A 24,159-nucleotide genomic window follows, 5' to 3' on the forward strand; every position below is an offset into this window, starting at 1 on the left:
CACCGAAAACAAATTCATGCCAGTGACACTTCTTCCATATGTCACTTACTTTCCTAAGTATGCGATGGGATATGGATGGTGCGGGCAGGTTACAGGTGAAAGTAGAAGCCCCTAGTTCAGACCTGCATGCTGGCAGCAGGTGTGTGATGGTTGTGTTTCTAGGACTCTGTGACTACTCAGGAATTCGGTCCTGCTTCTGTGTTTGGGCAGGCATATTTAGGATTACTGCTGCCCACCCCACATGGGGGAGGCCCTAGAAAAGGTGGGCTAAACACCGGAAGTCACATCTTTTGTCCAGCTGGGTGGCTGCACCCAGCAGGTCACCCCTCATGCGTCGAAACTCAAAAGCAATTACGACACACACTTTCATTATTGGATCATGGAACTTCCGAACTTTGCATGATTTAACAGACAAAAACAGACCTGAAAGAAGAACAGCTCTTGTTACCCACGAGTTATCCAGAATCAACATTGACGTTGCTGCTCTCAGTGAAACCAGGTTGTCAACTGATGGCAAAATTACTGAGATCGGATCAGGATATACCATCTTCTGCAAGGGGAGGGAGGAGGGAGAAATTCGTATTCATGGTGTAGGATTTGCTGTGAAGACCAAATTAGTTAATGACCACCAGCTTGCTGCCACTGCAATCAGCAAAAGACTTATGACTCTCCGCATACCACTCCCAGGAAGTAAATTTATGACTCATCTCCGCCTATGTTCCAAACTTAGATGCCGATAATGAAGTAAAGAGTCAGTTCTATAATCAGCTTAGCACAACCATCAATAAGGTATCTTCTGGAGATAAACTCTTACTCCTAGGTGATTTCAATGCCAGAGTTGGAAAGGATAATTGGCTATGGAAGTATGTGATGGATAAGCAAGGTCTTGGAAACTGTAATCCCAATGGACTCTTGTTTCTCGGTCTTTGTGCAGAACATGAACTCTTCATTACCAACACTCAGCTCCGACTGCCTAACCATTTCAAGACCACATGGATGCACCCTCATTCTAAGCATTGGCACATCCTTGATTACATCATTACCCAGCAATATGATGAGGACATACTTATTATCAGAACAGCAAGGAATATTGATGATTGTTGGACGGATCACAAGCTTCTCATTTGTAAACTTAGGATCTCTATCAGACCTAAACTACCTAGGCTTTTCCAAAAGTTGTCCAGAAGAAGGTTTAATACATTCAAACTTCAAGATGAAGCCATTTCTTCAAACTTTGAGAATGTGATCAGTGTCTGTCTGAAAATCAGTCACTGTAGCTCAAACGATGTTCAGCAAGAATGGGCCACTCTGCGGAAGATTATCACTAAGTCAGCTGAGGAAACCATTGGTTTTGTAAACCAGAAAAGACTAAACTGGTCTGACGACAACAACAAAGACATTTTGGGGTAAGTAAATGAATCATATCTATTAAACTTCATTATAATTTTTGTCGTAAATGGTAGATAATAATTGCTTTTATGCAAATTAAGAGTAAAATTAGCGGTAAATTAATAAATACCATTATTACCAGAGAAATATATGCGTACGTACTTTACTACATTATGACTATGAATTCTACTACATCACACCGCTTCAGTATGTCTTTTGTTCATGTTACACTTCTGTGTGTGAAGTCTTTGCTCACTTAACTTCTTTGAAGTAAAGTAAAGTTCATGGTACTAGGTGGGATGAGTTGCTGACTTTGCCCATAACTCATTCATTAATATAATTACTGGTCCAGGGATCATGATATTTTTCTTTCAACAAAAATAATTTTTGTGTTATTTACGATATACTTTTCACTTGCATTTTCCTGCTTGAACTGCCTGCACTCGGCATGATGGACAGAGATATTAAGAATTCACAGACATTGCAATTCCATTCGCCGGTGCTAGGCCTGGACCTCAAAAAAGGAAACAAAAGATGACACGATGAAGCAGAATGCCACAGAAGACAGTTGTGTCTACAGCGATATAGTTGCCGTAGTTATGTACCACGTATCTATATTTTTTTCTAGTAATAATGGTATTTATTTATTTAACGCAAATTTTACTGTTGATTTGTCTGAAAGCAATTATTATCCTCCATTTACGACAAAAATTACAACGACCGAGCTCGATAGCTGCAGCCGCTTAAGTGCGGCCAGTATCCAGTATTCGGGAGACAGTGGGTTCGAACCCCACTGTCGGCAGCCCTGAAGATGGTTTTCCGTGGTTTCCCATTTTTACACCAAGCAAATGCTGGGGCTGTACCTTAATTAAGGCCACGGATGCTTCCTTCCCACTCCTAGGCCTTTCCTGTCCCATCGTCGCCATAAGACCCGTCTGTGTCGGTGCGGCATAAAGCCACTAGCAAAAAAAATAAAAAATTACAATGAAATTTCGTGGATACGATTCGTTCACATAACAGACATTTTGTGTCTTATCAACGAAAAAAAGGAAAGCCTATCTATCTCATCTTCAAGACCTGTCCTCCAACTCAAAGAAAGCTCAGTATTTAGAACTAAAGTGTAAATGTCAGACACAAATAAGAGAGATCAAGAATACATAGTGGCAGCAGAAGGCTCACGAACTTCAGAAACTATCTGATGCTGTGGACCTGGGGAACCTCTTTTGCAGGAATCAAAGAGCTGTATGTTCTATTTCGTTCTTCATCAGCTATACTGAGAGGTGCTGACAACTCCATCTCTCTCACTGACAGTAATGAAATCTCGGAGCGCTGGAAGGAGCACTTCTCCATTCTTCTAAGTCACCCTTCCACTACCACTGAAAACTTTCTTCGGGATGTGCCTCAACAACCTGAACAACCATAGATGGCAGTACCACCCACTTTCCAAGAATTCAGTGTAGCTCTCAATCAACTGAAACCCAGAAAGGCCCCTGACCCAGGTAACATCCCACTGGAATTAATTCAAGCTGGAGGTCAATCCCTCAAAATGTGAATTTTCAATCTTATCCTCAAAATTTGGGAAACAAGAGAAGTACCGGGTGACCTAAAGAATGCCACCATCATCACAAACTTCAAGAAAGGAAATTGCAGTGTTTGTGGCAACTACCGTGGTATATCTAATGTGGACAAAATTCTTGCAAGAATTTTACTTAACCGCCTCCAGGCTATTTCTGAGAAGATCCTCCCAGAGTGTCGGTGTGGATTTCGATCCTCCAGAAACACAATCAATTTTATTTTCTGTGTAAGACAACTCCAAGATAAATGTAGAGAGCAACAAAATCCACTCTTCTTAGTCTTTTATGGCCTGGAAAAGGCCTTTGACTTGGTTCCAAGACCCGCTACATGGGCAGTGCTGAAACACTTTGGCTGTTCTCACTGTTTTGTTCATCTAATCCAGGATGGCATGACTGGTCAGGTTTGCCATCAGAATAAGATCTCTGATGAATTTTCAATCATTCTTGGGCTAACACAGGGTTGTATAATTGCTCCAGTGCTATTTGCACTATATGTGGCTGCAATGCTCTCTGAACCACCTACAAATAATCCAGATGTAGAGATCAGATACCGTTTTGATGGAGGTCTTTTTAACATAGCTCGACTTTGCTCCCAGAGCCTAACTCAGGTTACAAAGATTACCAAAATGTTGTATGCAGATGATGATGCGTCACCTGCACTCACACCAGAGGAGTTACAACAGTCAGTTAACTGCTATAAGATGCATGTGATTGATTTGGTCTCAAAATTAACGTTCAAAAGACTAAGGTCCTAGCACAACCTTCTCCGGGCACAACCCTTCCATAATTCAACATCTCCATCTCAAACGCATCATTGGAGCAGGTAGACCACTTCTCATACCTGGGTAGTATATTATCCGTGCGCTGTAACTGTGAATAGGATGTGGAGAAGAGAATTTGTGCTGCCCATGCAGCATTTGGGTGACTATCGCACTGGGTCTTCTTGAACAAAGATCTGGCCGTGAACACGAAGCTTAAGGTGTACCAAGCTGTTGTCATCTCAACATTACTTTATGGCTGTGAAACCTGCCCTATACCGACGTGACCTTAAAAAAGCTTGGGCGCTTCCATCAACAAAAGCTTTGATCCATCCTTAGGATCAAGTGGGAAGACCACATCACCAACCTAGCTGTTCTTGAGAAAGTGCATTCTAATAGTATAGAGTCATCCATCATTGGTCATCAGCTTAGGTGGATGAAACATGTCCGCCGAATGAATGATATGAGACTTCCACGTCGGATTCTCTTTGGCGAACTCCCTTCTGGCACCAGACCTCACGGAGGTCCTAAGAGGCGCTATAAGGACCAGTTTAAGCATACTACGAAGTTGAAAGGTCTGAATCCACAAACCTGAGAATCGCTTGCTGAAAATCTTTCAATCTGGCAACAGATCATCCTGGGCGCTGTCAAGAATTTTGAAGGGAAACAGCGCAGTTACGAAGAGGCTAAGCGACGAGCACGAAAAACCAAGGCAGCTCAACCAAGCCCTCCAACAATTGCATAATCTGTGTCGTCGTTTCACGCTAAGATTGGACTGTTTAGTCACCGTAAACACATTGACTGATGTTTGTTGTTTAAAGGGGCCTAACATCGAGGTCATCGGGCCCTAATGGTACGAAATGAGATGAAATGAAATGACACCTTGAGTTCAGGGTGAAGTGACACGGAAGAAGATTATACTCGGAAACGAATTAAAGTCGACGACGAATGGTATTGAATAGGTGGACCTTTCTCTACCCTTTGATAGTGTTCAACTGTCAATATGGACCATAATGAAATTTATAACTCATGAACCAGTGATCATTCTCACTACTTTCATGTCTGTTACTTCTAATTTATGAATAAGATATCCTGAGTCCACCCAGCTTTCACTTCCATTCAGCAAAGTTGGTCTGAAAATAGACTAATGAGAAGATAGTTTCATCTGGGAGCTGGTTTCTTTCTTACAGAATACTGTTAATCGCAACTAAGAGCTCATTGCATTAGCTTTACTGCACCTTCATTCAATCTCACTTACTACACTACCATCCTGGGAAAATAAACATCCTAAATACACAACATGATCTACCTGTTCAGTTTTGATTGATTGATGTTTGTTGTTTAAAGGGGCCTAACATCGAGGTCATCAGCCCCTAATGGTACGAAATGAGACAAAATGAAATGACAACTTAAAATTCCAAAATCCTCCCCTGACCAAAATTCAAAGCATGAGGACAAAGAATGAATGGATGGACGGATATGAATTAAAAACGATCAGTGGATCCAACCCACAGTACCTCACATGCACAGAAGCTGGCACAAAACAATAGTATTACTGACCAAGGGACTGCTGCTATAGCAAGATGTGGAATCAATTATTTGTATAGTCGAAACGGGTCCAAAATCAAGGTCATCAGCCCCTAATGATGGTATTTATCGCTAGGAAAGTAGAACCATGCTATGTGCAATGTTGCAGTACTAACCAGATGTAGCAGAGACTTGCGGTATTCCACACATTATGGTACTATTCACAGGTAGTGTAATGCGCACATGTAATACAGACCTATAGTGTCTTGCACACCGCGGCACCACAAACAGGCAACGCAAACCTATAACGGCAACGCAAACCTAAGGCGTTCCTCACATAAGTGGACTAACCACAGGGACTCGTACTATCCCGTGGAAATACTCACATAGTGGGAACAAAGCATAGGTAAGGCAGAACCATGGTGTCGCTCATCCCATGGTGTTGCTCTTATAGGAGTACGAATCACAGGTACTGTAGGACCCTCCTCCTGATTCACACACTGTCGCTACTTATCACAAACTTATTGCGTACCTAACATAGTGGTACTACACGCAAGTTAATGCGACCCATGGTGTTCCTTGCATGATGGTACTAATTACAAGTAGCCTCATGGTTCTAAATGGATCATCCCTTAGTCGCCCCTTTTAGTTGCCTCTTACGACAGGCAAGGGATACCTGGGTGTATTCTTCGTCTGCATCTCCCACCCACAGGGGGTTGTGTGTTTGGTCCGCAAGAGGTATTTTATTTCCCTCAAGTCTGCCGGCAAGCCGGTTAGGACCCCCGTATCCGCCACCTGGGAATATCACCTCTTCCCCTGCTACGCCAGCGTAGTAGGTACGTGGCTGTTCAGTTTTATATTCCCAACCTGACATTCAATTAAATTTCTTCCCTACTGATATCACTTTAGTCCTAGAAGGGCTAATTTTCATCTCATACTTCCAGTACCTATTTTCAAATTCCAAGATATTAGATTGCAGGCTTTCAACACAGTTTGCCATTAAGACCACACGGCTTACTACATTTCAACCTAACTGAATCCCTGCCAATTTATACCTTTCAGTAGATGATCCATATAAATTATGAACAACAAAGGTGAAAGATTGAGCCATAAACTCATTCTACCATCAATTCGCAGTACAACCTAATTGTCAATATAAATGTTGTTGATTGCTTTTAATAATCTACCCCTTATCCTATAATTCCCCAGTATGGTTAAAATCTTTTCCTTTGTTACTCTGTCATACGTCTTCTTTAGATCTACAAAACATAAACATACCCGTCTATTCCTCTTGTAGCATTTTTCAATTTCCTGGCACATACTGAAAATCTGAAACCACACTGGTTTTCATCTAACTTATTCTCAACCATTCACAACAATCAATATTGGAGCTCTGAGAATCCCGATAGTTTTGTCCACAAAATTCTGCTCTACAATCAAAATTAGAGCAAAGGGGATTATGGGCCCAATATCTAGGCTTTGAATCTGAAGAGATGTGTGCATAAATTTGGGATAGGCTTTCTTGGAAAACTAAGAGAAGAGAAGTAAAATTAAGTTGTTTTCAGTTGGAAGTGCAATAGGTGACGTGTTTGAAAAAAGGGCAATAAGTGGTGGTTTGTGGTCTCCATGAAGTTTAGATCTTTTCACTGAATTTCATATGCTTCCACATATTAGAAGAACTGAAACACAATATCTGGCATGAGACTGAATGAAATCCTCCACAAGTTAAAACTAGTCTTCAGGTAAGTGTTTAAGGCTGATACTTACATCATCTTCCGTAACGTAAGTTTTTATCTCTTAGTCTGGATACTGGTGTTTGTTTACTAGCACTTATTTCATCCCTGCCTTCCAACTATATTTCACTATTTCAGGTTTAATTTGATCTATTCCTGCTGCTTTATGACAATATAGTTTATTTATTATCCTTTCCACTTCCTTATGTGTAATTTCACTGCCATTACTGTTCTCCTACTCATGAACATCTTTGTCTTCATAGCAGCACTAATTTTCTTTAAAATTTTCACCAAAAAATGTATCTTACCGTAGGAGGTGGCTGCTGCTGCCATTCCTCCCCATATTGATGTGAATTATATTCTGGAGCTGGAGGATGATATGCTTCAGTTGGGTAGTTGTTGGCATATGGATCCGGAGGCACACTCTGCTCCAACACATACCGATTGACAGGTGGAGGTGTCTTACCTATCTCAAGGAGCTGTAATTAGACATAAATCCAATTATATTGACTTTTTCCTTTATATTCAACAATAGGCGCAAAACAAGAACAGAATATTATGGAACAAATAGTGGGACCTAGATGGTAATGGAAAGACTTCTCAAAATTTTCAAACGTGGAGACAATTTGGTAAAAATCTAGTAATATTCAGTAATGCCTATTACACTATATGTTGGCTGCTGCTGTTTCATTTAGAAGTTCTATGAACTACGACATCAATGCTGCCAAATGTCCTGCATGGTCGATAAGATTGTAGTACTGAAAGTAACTGTACGTAGGTGGATCAAAAGGTTAGTTGCACTAACGCGCCACAGCAGCGCGCTGTGTGTCGCAAACGTGGGCACAGCGGAGAAAGGGGCAGACACTGCCCACACGTCTGTTGGGCAGGTCGCTGTGGTGTCTCGTCTAGTATTGTGTGAATAGCGGCCAATTGCAATGGTGCGTCAACTGGACGTTCACTCCAAATATGAGGTGCGTGCGACGATCCGATTCCTATGGGCCAAAAGGAAGAATGGCATGGACATTCAATGTGAAATTAGTGCTGTGTATGGGGAACGGGCCATTTCCCAGCAAGGTATCATAAAGTGGTGTCAGCAATTCGAAGCCGGACGCACGGATATCACGGACAACTATCGCGAAGGCAGGCCCACAACGTCCAGGACCCATGCAAAGGTCAACAGTGTGAATGCGATCATTAGACAGAACCGGCGCATTAAACTGAGAGAAATCGCGACGCAGCTGAACATGTCGTATGGCAGTGTGTTCGCCATTGTTCACGAGGACCTTGGGATATCGTAAACTGTGTCAAAGATGGGTCCAACGTCTTCTCACCGATGAGCACAAGGGACAACGTTTCCAATCCTCCCTGGCATTTTTGCAACGCTATGCCGCAGACGGCAACGGGTTTCTGCGGCAAATCGTCACAGGTGACGAAACGTGGGTCCACCACTTCACCCCCGAAACGAAGCGAACATCAATGGAATGGGTGCACCCCTCATCACCACAACGAAAGAAGGCCAAGGTTCAACCTTCAGCCGGTAAGGTTATGGCGACAGTGTTCTTTGACATGGAGGGTTTGCTGCACGTGGAATTCATGCCGAAAGGAACGACAATCAATGCGGCGTCGTATTCTCAAACGTTGCACCGGTTGCGTAAAGTGATTAAAGAGAAGCGCCGGGGGGGGGAAATTGAGCGCCGGTGTGATTTTGTTCCATGAAAACACAACACCTCACAAGGCCCGCCAAACGAGAGAACTGCTGCAGCGTTTCAAGTGGGAGGTCTGGCAACTTCCACCCTACAGTCCCGACCTAGCGCCATGTGACTTTGATCTGTTCGGTAAGCTCAAAACGGAGCTAGGTGGTCGACGTTTCCAGACCGATGAGGAGGTGAAGGCCGCTGTCTCCGAGTGGTTGCAACACGCTGGAGGAAATTTTTATGCATCCGGCATCGACAAGCTGGTTGTGCGTTCGCAGAAATGTTTGGAGTCTCTTGGAAACTATGTGGAAAAGTGACATTACAGTGTATGTCGTTATAATCGTGTTGCTGTTGTATAGGTGGTGTAATAAATGGCCATAACTGGGAAGTGCAACTTATTTTCTGATCTGCCCTCGTAATTACTTCAGGCTAGAAATGGAGCATGTTCTCTTAGACTGAAAGCAAGGCATTACATCAGCATATGTCAATGAGATACCAGGAAAATTCCCTGCTTGAGATATCTGACTAATACATGCATAGATTGTAATCAAATTTTACAACTTTACTTCCCTGGCCCATTTACAGAACGTGACAAGCTCACAGCACTATGAAGGCAGAACTCATGACACAAGAAATCCCTTATAGGTATGGAAGACAAAATTTGCAAACTGTCCACCCACGAAGTGTAGAGAGGTGTAAATAACAAAAATTTGGTTGCTAAATTATGTCAACTCAAACAATAAACCCAAAAATGATTCTGGTCCCATGAAAAAGTTTGTGTTATTTTTTAAGGTTATGAACACACTGAATTCTCCAATTAGTCTACAAGTGATTCATGGAACCATCAATTATCAGAAGGAAGCCATAAATGACTACTCACTTATACATACACCATTCTGTTGAGGAAATTGCTGCCTAAAACTCTATAGATCCTTCAAATTGTCACCAGCATATGCAAATAACTACCCCAGGAATATTACTTAAACAATTTGTAAACCCTTTATAGGTCACATAAAATTATAAAGAAAAGTAAATAATTTTATGGCAGTGAAACAACACCTATACTTCATGACAACTAATTAAATATCATAAAATAGTTTCAAATTTTGCTTTAGAGCAGTAAGTGCTTTTACTAAAAAAAATTATACCCACCTCATTACCACTTTTTACGGTTAATAAATTGTCTAGTTGGAGCAATGTCAACCCTTTGGAACATCCATCCTCTGCAACCAACTCCTGGGACAGAATAGTTGATATTTAGTGTCGATTACCAACTCTGCAGTTAGACAGGCTTTTTTTTTTACATGGTTGTATAGTGCATGGGATTTAAATTTTAACTATTTAATGAGATTATTGGTGCAATGAATGAAAGAGAGAGATTGGGGGGGGAGGCAGGAGAGGGGTTCCTCCCCATGTTGTAATAGAACATCAATTTAGAGTACTTTGATGTGTTTTGTTTTGAAATTCTGACAGGTTTGTCAATGTAGATTTTGGGAATTAACTACATTTGAGTTTGTAAACATCATGTAAATTAAGGGCATACTGAATGTTGTTTCTCGGTAGGACTGTTAAGTGATCTGTTCTTTGTCCTAAATGCTATCTTGTGCCGTAATTTTTGAATATTCGGGCAAATTTTTAAGCGAGTATACTGAAACATGGTGTGTGTATGTGTGTGTGTGTGTGTGACCTGTTTAGTTTACCAGTCTCACAAAACTAATGTAAGATTATTAAATAATAGAAAATACCTGAAAAAGAAAACATTTAATTAATAACAGAATACCTGAAAATCTTTTATTTGAAATGTTGAAAGATCAAGGTATCAATCATAGTGTGCTTTCCGTATAACTAATTTGTATCTCCATTTGGTGTCCTGTCTGATAAAGAGGTCTAGGAAGTTGACTGACCTACTGTATTCATATTCTGCTAAGTACTGTTGGTTTCTGTGTAGTTTGCTGATATGAGTCAATAGTTAAGCATATTGTCTTTCATTCCCTTGAATATGAGGAGCATCGTTTCAAATTGTATTAAGTGCACAGATTATAATCTTACAGGAAGTTAAAAAAAGCATTTTACTTCCTAACCAAGTAAGACATGTCTAAAATTCTATACGGCAAAATCTAGGCATTGAGGTTATGTTCCTGAATCAGTCATAATTCAAATCATTTCCCAATACATGAAGGTGTCATTCTAATTATAAAATTTTACTTAATATGTTTTGAACCAATTCATTGAACAAAATACGTTTTGATGCAACCCTATATTAACATAATACGATTTGAACCGTTCATTTGATTCCAAAGATTTTTATTGACTTTATTGTTAGCTATGGCACATCATGTACAGTAAATTAAGTTATTATTAACACATTGTTAATGCTATATGGATGTTTACAGTCATTCAAGTAATTCTCCTTCCTCATGCAGTCAGTCACAGTTGTCATCATGAGTCAGCCTACCAGTATCTGACGTTGTACCAATGTTTAGTGCTTAAACATAAAACTGTAAACTGTCAAACTCCTTCCAGTTGTCTCCAAATCTGGCTCTCAGCAAGTTCTCGTCATCCAGCTTTTTAGCATCAGGAGGTTCATGCACGTGGCCCAGCCTTATGCCTCACTTCAGAAGCGTTACAAATCGCTTTGAGGGGTCATCAAACTTATACGTCGGTTCCATCTTTACTGTAACGTGGTACTGACCACTTTTCTCGCTTTTCTTCACAATCACCGTCTTCATTTCTTTAATCCCGTCCAATTTCTTAAAATGCTTGGTGAGGATCTTGTAGTCCCTTATAAGCCATTCTTTTCCTAGATGTTTTACAGTCCCCACAGACTGATAAATCTCTCAGTATTCCTCGGGAGTAACTATGTCAGAGCACTTATGAAAAAACTTTTCTACAACACCAAACACCTTGTTTGCGGGTAAAAATGAATGTCCTCTGACAGGAAAGATGACAACAATCATGGAAATGTTAGTGGGTGCTTTGGTTTGTAGCCAGTAAACTAGAGCATGGATAACATGCATGTTCTTGTTTTGGCCTCCACATCCGTCTGCGAACAGCCTGATACAGGTGACCAGTTTATTGAAATGTACCTCATCTAAAAACGAAGTAACGGCTGATGACACCTTGTTTGGCCCTCTTCCAGCCTCAGTCTCACTCCATACATAAAAATTTGGATTCTGAATACTGACATCGCTAACATAGTGCGTAAAATGACATTTGGCGCGAATAGAACGCTTCGCCAATTGATAATTTAGGAAGTGGTTGTGCCTGTTGCAAATCAAAGCAGAAGGACATTGTGTCAGCAGGTCATTCCCTAATAAGTTTGTGAAAAGCCTGTGAGCGAATTTTATCTGTTCCCAAAATCAGCTAGTAAATGGTTCTTTTTAGCACTATCTTTTTCAGATTTAATCTGAAAGAGCATTTGGACGCAGTAACTACAAGCATCTATGGATGGTGTCCCAAACCCAATGTTGAACTGTGTATGGAATATATTCTGGAAGAACCACTTTTTCACTTTCAGGTCTGCGGAAACACTTTCCTACAGGTAAGTAGCCCTCCATGGTGATCGAAAGTGAACAGGCATGCAAGCAAAACCACACTGTCAAGTACAATATAAAATAGCGGGAACAGCCAACAAAAGAGTGGGATAAATGCAGGCTGGGAAACATTATTGTGAACATAATACGTTTTGAACCATTCGCCGTGGTGCACATAATATGATTTATTCCGAATCATGTTTTTCAGCACTGAATTCCTATGGGAAAGAATACGAAATCACCCAATCTAACTCAACAGTGTTAAAGAGCATATCCTAAATGGCAGGAAGCCGCATCAAAACATTCTGACCTCGACTGCATTTAATACGTTCTGAAACGATGCTCCTCATATGATAACATATACCGGTGCCAGTAAATCATGAGAGTATGTTAGTTGTGTAGGATTTTGGTGTGTTCAATGCACTGTAAAAATCTTGGTAGCAGGTGCAGTCGTCGGCCCTCTACTATTACGACTCTCAATTTATCACACTTCTTTCACAGTAATTGTCAAGAAACCTGTATTTCTTGAAGTTTCTCAAAATACATAAAGTTAAACAGCCTCCCTCAAACATAAACCATAAAGCCATTTTTAAAATAAATTTTTGATCAAGAAAAATGATTATTCTGATGACACTAGTTATCAGTAAAAGCTGAAAAAAGCGTTGACTAGAGTCTCATAGTTTGTTATCATGTAGGCAATTTTTCATGCATTCACTTGATTAAAAGTATTTTGCTTGTTGTTTTAAGGGGCCTAACATCGAAGGTCATCGGCCCAAATAAAAGTATTTTAATGCATAATGTAATTATATATATATATATATATATTACTACTAAATTCTTTCAGACTTTGTTTTTTTAACCATCGCAAACCCAGTAATCCTAGCCAGGCCTATAGATTATTTCATCACCGTCCAAAGGTTAAATACAAAATCCAGGCCTTAGCTTCACATAGTATCATCATCTTAGTTTCCACATTTTATACTTAAAACAGAAGAAACAACAGAAAATGTACATGGAGAACTGCATATTATGAAAACTGTGTTTGGTTTAAAAGTGTTAATTATTTTAATGAATTCACATGCCTTTACATTGCAAGAAAGCCTATTCAAACAAAATCCAACTTAAATACTACATCCGAAGTATGATGAAATACACCAAGCCACATAATCACACATTCATTTTCAGTGACATCATTCACAGACAAATTCTCTGTTAGATGAATCAATCATACCATAAGTGGTGGTGGTGGTGGTTTTGAGAGGAAGTACAACTGGGCAACTGTCCTCTCTTAACACTAATCAGAGGAAAAAAAATTAAAATGGATCCAACACCTCAAAAAATGAAGGTATTAGCCAAAGTAAGACAAGGAACACAAAGGACATGAAAATGAAAGACTCCCTAGGCCTCGTAAACCTAATGCCGACGGGGTCGAAAAAGAACAAGAGTTGACCAAGGGAGGTCAGATAGAACAGATGAAAGTGAGGAGCCTGACACAAGTGCAAACAATGTTGGGACTCAGCTAAGGGCCCCGTGACTGCCAACCGACGCTCCTAATTTGAAAGCCCCTGGGGCCCCTTTTAGTCGCCTGTTACGACAGACAGGAGATACCGTTGGTGTTATTCTACTGCCCCCCACTCACAGGGGGAGCATGCCTCTTTAGTAAAGGCCAGGGTTTCTACGACAACTGATGGAACTGTTGAGGACCCACCCAATCTCTGGACTGAGGACTCAATATACAACTGAGCTCTTAATATGAAAGTTGGCAATATTTAAACCTGCATAAGATCCATACAACGGGTTTTTGATAAATGAAAAGAAGAATGTCTTTGACAAGAATTATAAAAAACAGTCATTTTAGTATTATATATAATTTAGTTATGCATTTCAAACACATCTAGCAACAAGAAACAGATGGACTGCTATCAATGTCTGTTGAATGTAAAAACTAAGTAAAGAAAGTGGAAAATAGTGACAGCATCATATCAAATACAATAATGACATTTTTTGTTAATTTTTTTTACAATTTGTTTTACATTGCATCGACACAGGTAAGTCTTATGGCGAGTGAGATACGAAAGGCCTAGTAGTGGAAAGGAAGTGGCCACGGCCTTAATTATGGTGCAGCCCAGCATTCGCCTGATGTGAAAATGGGAAACCATGGAAAACCATCTTCAGGGCTGCCGACAGTGGGGTTCAACCCACTATTTCCCAGAGGCAAGCTCACAGCTGCGCGCCCTAACAGCACGGCCAACTCTCCTGGTAATACAGACAATAGAGATAAGCCATTTGCCTTTTTACCTATAGTGAAGTCTATTACATTACATTTCTATGTATGGCATTACAATTACACTATGTCCTTCTAGCATTCTGCAGTATTCTTTGTCATTGGCTGAAAGGAAGTAATCATAAGAACATTCTCTATTCAGATGCCCACACATCAAAAGATGTTCTTCATCTTGGACTACTCCACATTAGTAGAGCATGTCATCTTCTAGGTAGGGCCATTTTACATCTTGATACACCGGTGTGCAGTCAGTTGAGAGATTTCCAGGTAGTGAAGAGTAGTCAAAAATCAGCAGCAAGTTTCTCTATCTGTTTCATCAGATGTGGCACTTGTCTCCACAGTTCAAAATTATGTTTTATTTCAAGTGGTGCTATTCCTATCAAAGGTTATACTTTTTAAATTAGAAGGAGGGGGGTAGTATCCTTTAGTAATGTAATAAAGTGTATGACCTTATTAACAGAGACAATGTACTTGTTTTGTATGAGCAGAATTCCCTCACAGATGTGCTGCTGGGAATAAGGGTTACAGGTGATTTGTGGAGAACATGAGGATGGACAACCCATGATGTGCCTAATGTTATTCCTTGTGAAAACCTTCTGCTTAGTGTCACTTCAATGTTGTCTAAAAGATAGGACTCAGTCCAGTTTCACACTAACAGGCATGCCCAACTTTCAAAAGTAAAAAATCAGGAGAAATTTGGCAGCGAATCGCAACGTATTATGACACATCACTGATGACAGAACATGTACTAATTCATTGTAATTCAAAACATTTACAACACTATTTGGTTGATATATGTATATATTTTTCATTATTTATCGGTGTCCGCCTCCGTAGCGTAACGGTTAGTGTTATTGGCTGCTGTCCTCGGGGGCCCGGATTTGATTCCCGGTACTGCCAGGAATTTAAGAATGGCAGGAGGGCTGGTATGTGGTTGAAATGGTACATGCAGCTCACCTCCAATGGGGGTGTGCCTGAAAAGACCTGCACCACCTCAGGATGAGGACACGAGTTTACTATTATTTATCGGTGAACACTAAATACTGGACATATCTGAACTTTAGGAACATGCGACTTCTCATCCTTCAACATGCTGAACACATTACGACTAATTGTTGTTCAACACACCCGTAGCTGACTTAGCCCTCTTCAGAAACTCGGAACTAAATTTTTGCTCAAAGCACTTGCCTTGTTGAACTGATTTTAAGGTTAAAAGTTTCTCCAAACTTTGTTCAGAAAGCAAGGATCTGAACTGTGTTTTTTTCTTTGTGACTGCCAAAAATCCTTTCATATTCTGCATTGCTATGTGGAATTGATAAAATAGCAAGCATCAACTTAGAGAGTCTGTCACATATAAGTACACCATCAGCTGATTTAATCTGAACTACCAATGCCCAATGAACATCAATTATTCCTTTTGCCAGGTCTGTTTCTTCGAGCTGAAAGTAACAGAACTGGAAGTGCGGAATATCAGTTTCTTTATCTAAATGTTCCGTTTCACTAGTCAGAATATTCGGCAACTTGTTAATGAAAAATCTATGGCTAGCAAATGATGCCTTACTTATAGCAGAAATATTTGCAACTTCTTCATTAATTAAAACATCTTAGAACGGAAATTTGTGTACCATGTAGTCACATGATGAAGAGAAACACTTTCTAACAGACTTAAAGTATATGCACTTTTCCTCAGACAAAACAAACGCAGAGTTCCCTATCATCAGATCACAATGATCCTTTTGATTTGCTGGAGTATGATTATCTACATCAAGGAGAGAGGAAGAGCTTTTAATAATGTGTGGCTTCACAGACCTTGCCATCACATTCTTCAATAGTTCCTCCAAAACAGACTTCAATAAGTGGATGTGCGGCATACTTGACTGAAGAGCTACGTTTGGATTCTCAGAGATATCCATAAAACTTGGGAGAAAAACACAAAATGATCTATGTAAATATCATAAAAGGAACATGAACAGTCGTTCTTCACATGACAAAGCATGGCTTTAGTGTCATCAGTAGTTTCATTATTTTTTGGGTGAAACTGATGACTGGGTTTTCCTTTTAACTGAGAAGTGTAGTAAAATGTTATGACAATGCTTCACCTTTTCAGACAAACAAGACACATCTGCATTTCGAATGTGCTTTGGAATTTTGTAAGTCTTCAAAGTTCCCATCTGAGAATCCTTACTCACAATTTCACTCCTGAATAAAGTAACCAAAGGGTCCCACTGCAGCAAAATCTTATCTAAACACCTTTTTAGTGATAACCATTGAGTAGGCACATGCTTCAAAATTTTCCTGATCTCTGTGTTGTGTAAAGTCTGAAATTCTCTTAACTTTTCTTTCCTCTTTGCACTCCTTTCCAGAACAAAATATATCAATTATACTTTCATCTACATTTACAGGAAAGCACGCTGCACCTTTCTCGGCAGCAAGACAAATTAGGTGACAAGAGCAGCCCACGATGATTATGTTACTATTTTCTCTCTTCAAACATCCTTCCACACCGTTCTTTAATCCTACCATTACTTAAGCATTATCAGCACCAAGAGCTAGGCAGTTTTTTAATACAATGTGGAATTCCTGAAAAGTTGAGAGCAAAAGATTGGCCATGTCAGTTCCAGTAGCATCCCTTTCTAAATTAGGCAGTACAAGGACAACTCAACATGCTGAGTGAGATGATTGAAAATTATGGAATGAATATCAGTGTGGAAAAGAGAAAGACAATGGTGGTGACTACAGGTGAAAGGGAAGGAAAAGGAAATATAAAAATAAAGGGACAAAACCTTGAAACTGTGGAGAACTTTAAGTACTTGGGAAGCAAACAGATATAGGATACAGGGCAGTCATGGAGATCAGTAAAAGAATTCAAAAGAAATGCATTCTACAAGAGTGTGAGAAACTTGGTATAGCGGAAGGAAGTACCAATGAAGTGTACAGAGGTGATTTATAAGATGTACTGCTGCCCAATACTGACATATACATCAGAGACCTGGACACTGACAAAAAAGACAGGAGAATAAAATCCAGGCCGGTGAAATGAATGTTTCAAGGAGAGTGTACGAAACGAGGACATGGAAGAAAATTGGAATGGAAAAGCTTTACGACAAAATAGAGAGGGATAAACTTAGATGGTTTGGATTTGTTAAGAGGTTGGAAGAGGGAAGGGTGCCAAAGCGGAATTAATACTTTTATATATTTATATACACTTACTAAACAGAAGTTTGAAGGAAAGTCAAACAGTTACTACACAACTTAGAAATAGCTTTAGAAGGAAGTTCCTCTTAAAGTTGTTGTGTTTCTGAAATGAATGAGCTATTTTTATCTCCCACAAATTGAACCCCTCACCCATATCCTGGGAGATGGGCAACAGCATGCAGTACGGGATTGCCTGCAGAAGTGAATAGAGTGGGGATTATATGCACCACGCCTGCCACAGTAGCTGTGAAGATCCCAGAGGAAACCTGAAAAGCGACAGCCATGTTAGGCGCAGCTGGCCAATGATAGATTTAAGTATGCCTTCAAAGACAAATGAGAGCCTCAGATCAAAGAACTCAAGACAACGACAACTAGGTGTGTACAACGGCTTACAGCCCAAAGCTTCAACAGCTATGAAACCCAAACCAAAACTCAGTTAGCGAATTGGAACCTTGAATATTCTCGCCCAACAAATAAAACTGAAGAGATAGTTGATACGATGGAAAGGAGGAAAAATTGTCACCTCGGTGATGAGTGAAACAAAATGGAAGGCAACAGAAATGAGACACACTGGCTAGACTATAAACTATACTGGTCTGGAAGTAACTTGGAGTAAAGAAATGGAGTGGGCTTTATACTTCATAAAGATATGCACATTAATAGGCAGAATGAATTTCTCAGTGACAGAATATGGTACTTGAAGTGTCAGTAAACTGGAATGACAAATATTATATAATCCAAAGGAAGAAAAAGGAGTCTTCCTGACCAACTAGGAAGAACATATGTATTGTGAAAACTTGATAGTAATGGGAAATTTTAATACTCTGTTTGGATCAGACAGACTGGGCTCTGAATCCTACCGGGATCCTCATGGAATGGGGTATAGGACAGCAGAGGGTGAACATATTCTAAATCTGTGTATGAGGTACAATATGGTTGTGAGTAACACTAGGTTCAAAAAAAGGGGACTCGCAAAAGATACAGTTGGGACGATAAATACAGAACTGTGATTAATCAACTAAAAAGTTTGGAGGGTTGCAGGCAATGTCAAAGTAATCCCTAGTGAACATTTTGATGGAGACCACAGGCTCTCAGTTGCAGAAACTACAAAAGAGAAGACCTCCTAGAGTCCTCAACAAAAGAACACCAAATATAAAAATGTGGAGACTTTCTGAATCGAGGGTCAAGAAAATGTTTTTAATGTTTAGAAGATGTTAACAAAAGAAGATTGACATCTGTAAATGAAGAATGGGATAACCTGAGGAGAACGCTGGTGAAGACAGCTGAGAGACTATGTGGACGACAGAGCCAAATACGAAAATCTAAAGAAAAAGCATGGTGGAATGATGACATGAAAGCTGCCATCAAAGCTAGAAATTGTGCGAGAAAAGCTTTATACCGTGCCAGAGTGCGAGGAAATTCAAGTGAAACTGAATAAAAAGTATCATTTTAAGAGAAAAAATATACAGGTCAAAAGAACAGTTGATGGTGAGAAACGGAAATGCAAATAAGATCTTGCAAACAGCATAGGGCAAGACAGACAAAATAAGCTCCTGTATAGCATTGTTATAAAAAGAAGTTATTGACTGGAGGCAAGGCATGATCATTCTACTATTTAAGGAAGGTGACTGAAAGAAGTGTAACAACTATACAAGTCCATCCTGGAGAGAAAAATCAGAAAATCTGTTGAACCCTAAACCTGAGGAAAAACAACATGAATTTAGACCGAACAGATCAACACTAGACCTCATTTTTTAAACAAGAATGCTCTTCAAAAAAATATTGGGATAAGGGTGTAATAATTATGCAGTAGTTGTATTCTTCGATAATGAGTAGGCATATGATTACGTATGATGTACGCACACATGAAAATGTCTGAGACATAAAGAAGCGTCAGATGACACATTTGAGTAAAATAACTATATCAAGATACAACGGAGCTGTGTGCAAATTCAAACAGGCAGATTAAGTTGTTTTGAAACCAAGAGCTGAGTCCAACAAGGAAGTTGTCTATTACTACTTCTCTTCATTATTATAATGGATGAGGTTATAAAAGCAGTAAAAACGTAGGATCAGACAACAAATGCATTTGCATTTGCTGATGATGTTACGCTATACGATGAGACAGAAGCTTAAGTTCAAGCTAAACTAGATCTTTGGCAAGAATGGGAATGATTAACAGCCAAACTAACACCACTGGTTTAGTGATCAGTTAAAGTTCTGAAGCAGTCCACCTGCGAGAGTAAAATGAAGAAGGAGATATTACAGTCTATGACATCCAAGAAACTCAAGGTCTACGAGGAAGTCCACAGAGTAGCAGATGGTGATAGCAATCGTCAAATAAACATAATAAGAGAAATAAGAGATCCCATTATTTGATTTGAAGACTATTTTGCAACCTAAGGGGGTCAACAAAGAAAATACATATATGAGCCAATAATTCCCTTCTTTCAAAGATCATATAACCGACAGAATCACCATAAAAGGCCTATTCTTTGGAACCGGAGGAACAATTCACAAAGAATTTACAAATTGGAAAAACAACTTAAAGTTCAGATTGAAACAACCACAATAACATTCTCAGTACTAATTGTTAGGAATCATCTGAACGGATGTCACAGCACTTGAAAATTCGTTAAGAATCTATGGCTTGAAATTTTATAACAAATGCATGTAAATCACTTGTGTATTATTTATTTTGCGTCTCATGGCAAGTACATTTTAGTGTCAGATTAAATTATATAACTTAAATACTTAGAGAGCTTCGTTTCTTCTGACGATACCATAAACCAAGAAATAGGCTATAGGATACGAGCTGCATCAAAATTCTACCACTCCAAACATCAACTACTTTGGGATGACATTTCGCCAGCTTCCAAGCTCACACTGTACAAAATATATATTGTACCAATTCTAACATTCGGAAAGGAAGCAGCAACTTTGAATGGATCTGCAAAAAATTTCCGACAGGCCACTGAAATGTTCTTTTTTTGTCTCCATAAGACAAGGAGAAAGAAAATAAGGAATTGGAATATTCGTCACCAACTTGGATTGGAAAAAAGTCTGTTGGAAACTGTAGAATTATGCAGATTACAAAGGGATGGACATATGTGATGGATGGCTCTAAATAGGACCCCAAGAACATACTATGAAAGGAATATTGCTACTAAGGGGCTAAGAAGGAAACTTCGTGTTGGTTGGGAAAAGTTACAAAGACCTTGCAAAACATGATGTAAATTGGCAGCAAAGAGTACATCAGCTATAGATGGAGAGGACAAACTGGAAGAAGCTTGTAAACACCTGCCCCCTGCTTGCTGGAGAGAAGAATTGGTGAGATGATAATTATCTATTTTTATTATATATCGTAATTCTTTTGGACAAAAGTGCAAAACGACTTGCACATAGCAAGTAGCAAAATTACTTTTAAGTCACTAGGTGTCCTATCACTGGATGTTCAGTCCTGTGAGTACAGCAACTGCCTCTAGAGTTGCCTTATTAAGCTTCCAATAAACTACAAATGATTGTAAGGGGAGCAAAAGGTACCCAGGTCTGAGTATTACTTAAGCTACATGTGCTGCGCCAGTGGTGGGTGCTAAATGGGCGACAATCATCAGATGTCACTATACTGCCATTTTGGGCCTCATGGCCACGACAATATTGACACAAATAAATCAACATAATTTATAATAATAAATAATAATGATTGTAATTTTTAAGACAAACAATTGATTTAAATTGTCCTTCTCAGGACTCTACTTTCCATGAGCAAAATTTTGGTCCTCTACTAACTCAATGTTGAAGGAATCATCAGAGTCGAAAACGAATTCTTGTCCAATTAATGTGTAACTAACAAAACTTGAACCTGAAACCTCTGCTGACCAGTTTGGTGTGTTAACAGATTCCACCAGGATTATCAACATGCAAGAAGCACATTCAGCTCTTTGATGTGCAAATGGTTGTCCTTGGAGAAATCTGCCAGATGATCACAAGATTACTACAAAATTAGAAATGGCTTTAGAAGATGACCTGACCTCTCTTAGAGTAGTTGTGTTTCTTAAGTTTAATGGGGATGAAAATGGGTTTGCATTTGGGACTTGAACCTGAAAGCCACACTCTCCAGATGGTAATGTTAATTGACTGCTAGGATAGTCAACACTTTCGTGTGTGTGTGTGTGTGTGTGTGTGTGTGTGTGTGTGTGTGTGTGTGAGGGAGAGAGAGAGAGAGAGAGAGAGAGAGAGAGAGAGAGAGAGAGAGAGAGAGAGAGAGATTTTTCTTCTTCTTCTTCTTCTTCTTCTTCTTCTTCTTCTTCTTCTTCTTCTTCTTCAGTCATCATCAATGACCTCATTTGGGTATTGTAAAATTATGGATTAATCTGTAATGGCAGCTGTTATTTTGTACCATAAATAACAGCCTATCTATTCTGCCATTTTCATGCACTGCTGGAAAGGAATGTCAGCAGTTTATTCAATTAGATTTACATGGCACATTGGAATTCTTCCTCAGCCTCTTGAGCCCTCAACCATTAAGTTACTACAAATAAATTAAACCCTATTACTGTACATTCCTGTAATTCAACTACAATAATAAGAACTTTTGTTTTACATGTAGATAATGAAGAAAAATACAAAGACAAGTAATACAAGCATAACACTTGGATTATTTTGAGAAATGCAAATTGAATGTACTAAAATGGTACTCGGAATGCAAAATATCTTAATGAATTCTTGAGACATCTCTTATCATACCCTTATTTAACAGATCACGTATGTAAATGCGCTATGGCTATGGAGTCAAGCTCTGCATTTGGGAGACTTGTGGGTTCAAACCCCATTCTCACTTCCTGGCATATCCCCGGACAGTTCCTACTCATAGGCCACAGCAGATTCCTCCCACCTCTTTAACCAATTCCATTTACCATAATTCATTTCATCTTTGTTATCTCCTACTCTGAGGGTGGCATCAGGAATAGCATCTGGCATTAAGACCACCTATATATATAAAAGAACATGTCCTGACTGACTGACACATTCATCATCGCCGAGCCAAAACTACTGAACATAAAGAAATGAAATCTTGAGGATACATTTATATTACAATGTAGGAGCTTGCTCAGGGAGAATTTTTGGATATTCCGTCGCTAAGGAGGTGAAAAGGGGAGTGGATTTTTAAAATGAGTGTATCTATATCTCAAAACATGTAAAAATTGGTATTTAGAATCTCCTTTAAAAATAAAAAAACAAGTATTCTTTTGTTTTCGGAAAATTGAAAAAGGGTGAAAAATGGGTTGAATGCCTTTAATGAGAATACTTATATCTCAGAAACTGAAGATATTACAGACCTGAAAATTGGTATTTGGAATCTCCTTTAAAAATAAAGAAACACATATTTTTTTGTTTTGGGAAAATCCAATTAATGGGGGTTAAACAGGAGTGACAAATGGGGTGAATTTTTAGAAAGACTATATCTACAGTATATCACAGAAATGTAAGATGTTACAGACGTAAAAATTGGTATTTCGAATCTCCTGTACACGTAAAGAAACATAGATGATTTGTTTTCGGAACCTCCGCTTAAGGGGAACTAAAAAGAGGTGATTTTTTAAAATGAGCATGTCTACAGTATATTGCAAAACCTTAACATGTTACAGAAGTGAAAAATGGTATTTTTAATCTCTATTAAAAATAAAGAAACATGTATTTTTTTCTGGAAAAACCACTTCGATGGGGGGTAAAAATGACTGAAAATGGGGTTATTACGATACTGATATCTCAAAAACTGAAGATGTTACAGATGTGAAGATTGGTATTTGGAATCATCTTTAAAAGTAAAGAAACACGTATTCCTTTGAATTTGGAAAATCCAATGAGGCGGGGGTGGGGTGAAAGAATTGAAAAATTAATTGTATCCAATAAAACTAAAGTTGTTACAGACATGAAAATTGGTATTTGGATTTCCTTTAAAAACAAGGAGACCGAGCTCGATAGCTGCAGTCGCTTAAGTGCGGCCAGTATCCAGTATTCGGGAGATAGTAGGTTCGAACCCCACTGTCGGCAGCCCTGAAAATGGTTTTCTGTGGTTGGTTTCCCATTTTCACACCAGGCAAATGCTGGGGCTGTATTTTAATTAAGGCCACGGCCGCTTCCTTCCCACTCCTAGCTCTTTCCTGTCCCATCGTCGCCGTAAGACCTATTGTGTCGGTGCGACGTAAAACAACTAGAAAAAAAACCAAAGAAAAACCGCATTTTTGGTGGAAAATCATCTTGAGGGGCAGGGGTGAAAAGTAGTTGAATTCCTTTTATGAGGACACATATCTCAAAAACTGAAGGTGTTACAGTCATGATAATTGGTATTTAGAAGATTCTGTACTAATAAAGAAACAAGTAATCTTTTTACTCGGAAAATTCACTTAACGAGGGGGAAGTGTGAAAGGAAGTGAAAAAAAAGTGAATTCTTTTTATGGGGATACTTATA

General features: G+C 39.2%; 1 protein-coding gene across 5 annotated transcripts in view; it reads right to left on the reverse strand.

The window, feature by feature from the left end:
- The window catches only part of vir (VIR_N domain-containing protein), a 439,345-nt gene that overhangs the window by 308,704 nt on the left and 106,482 nt on the right, over positions 1-24,159 (reverse strand). For 3 of the 5 annotated variants that reach the window (XM_067142987.2, XM_067142984.2, XM_067142983.2), the window contains 2 exons: positions 9,828-9,911; positions 7,290-7,460 (listed from right to left, as the gene is read on the reverse strand). The exons of 1 other annotated variant lie outside the window; for it this stretch is intronic. In XM_067142987.2, coding sequence (XP_066999088.2) covers positions 7,290-7,460; positions 9,828-9,911 — 255 coding nt within the window. The remainder of the gene's footprint in view (positions 1-7,289; positions 7,461-9,827; positions 9,912-24,159) is intronic. One more of the 5 variants, XM_067142985.2, reaches the window with a different exon arrangement.

The sequence above is a fragment of the Anabrus simplex genome, chromosome 3 (assembly GCF_040414725.1).
Source record: "Anabrus simplex isolate iqAnaSimp1 chromosome 3, ASM4041472v1, whole genome shotgun sequence".
Taxonomy (NCBI): domain Eukaryota; kingdom Metazoa; phylum Arthropoda; class Insecta; order Orthoptera; family Tettigoniidae; genus Anabrus; species Anabrus simplex.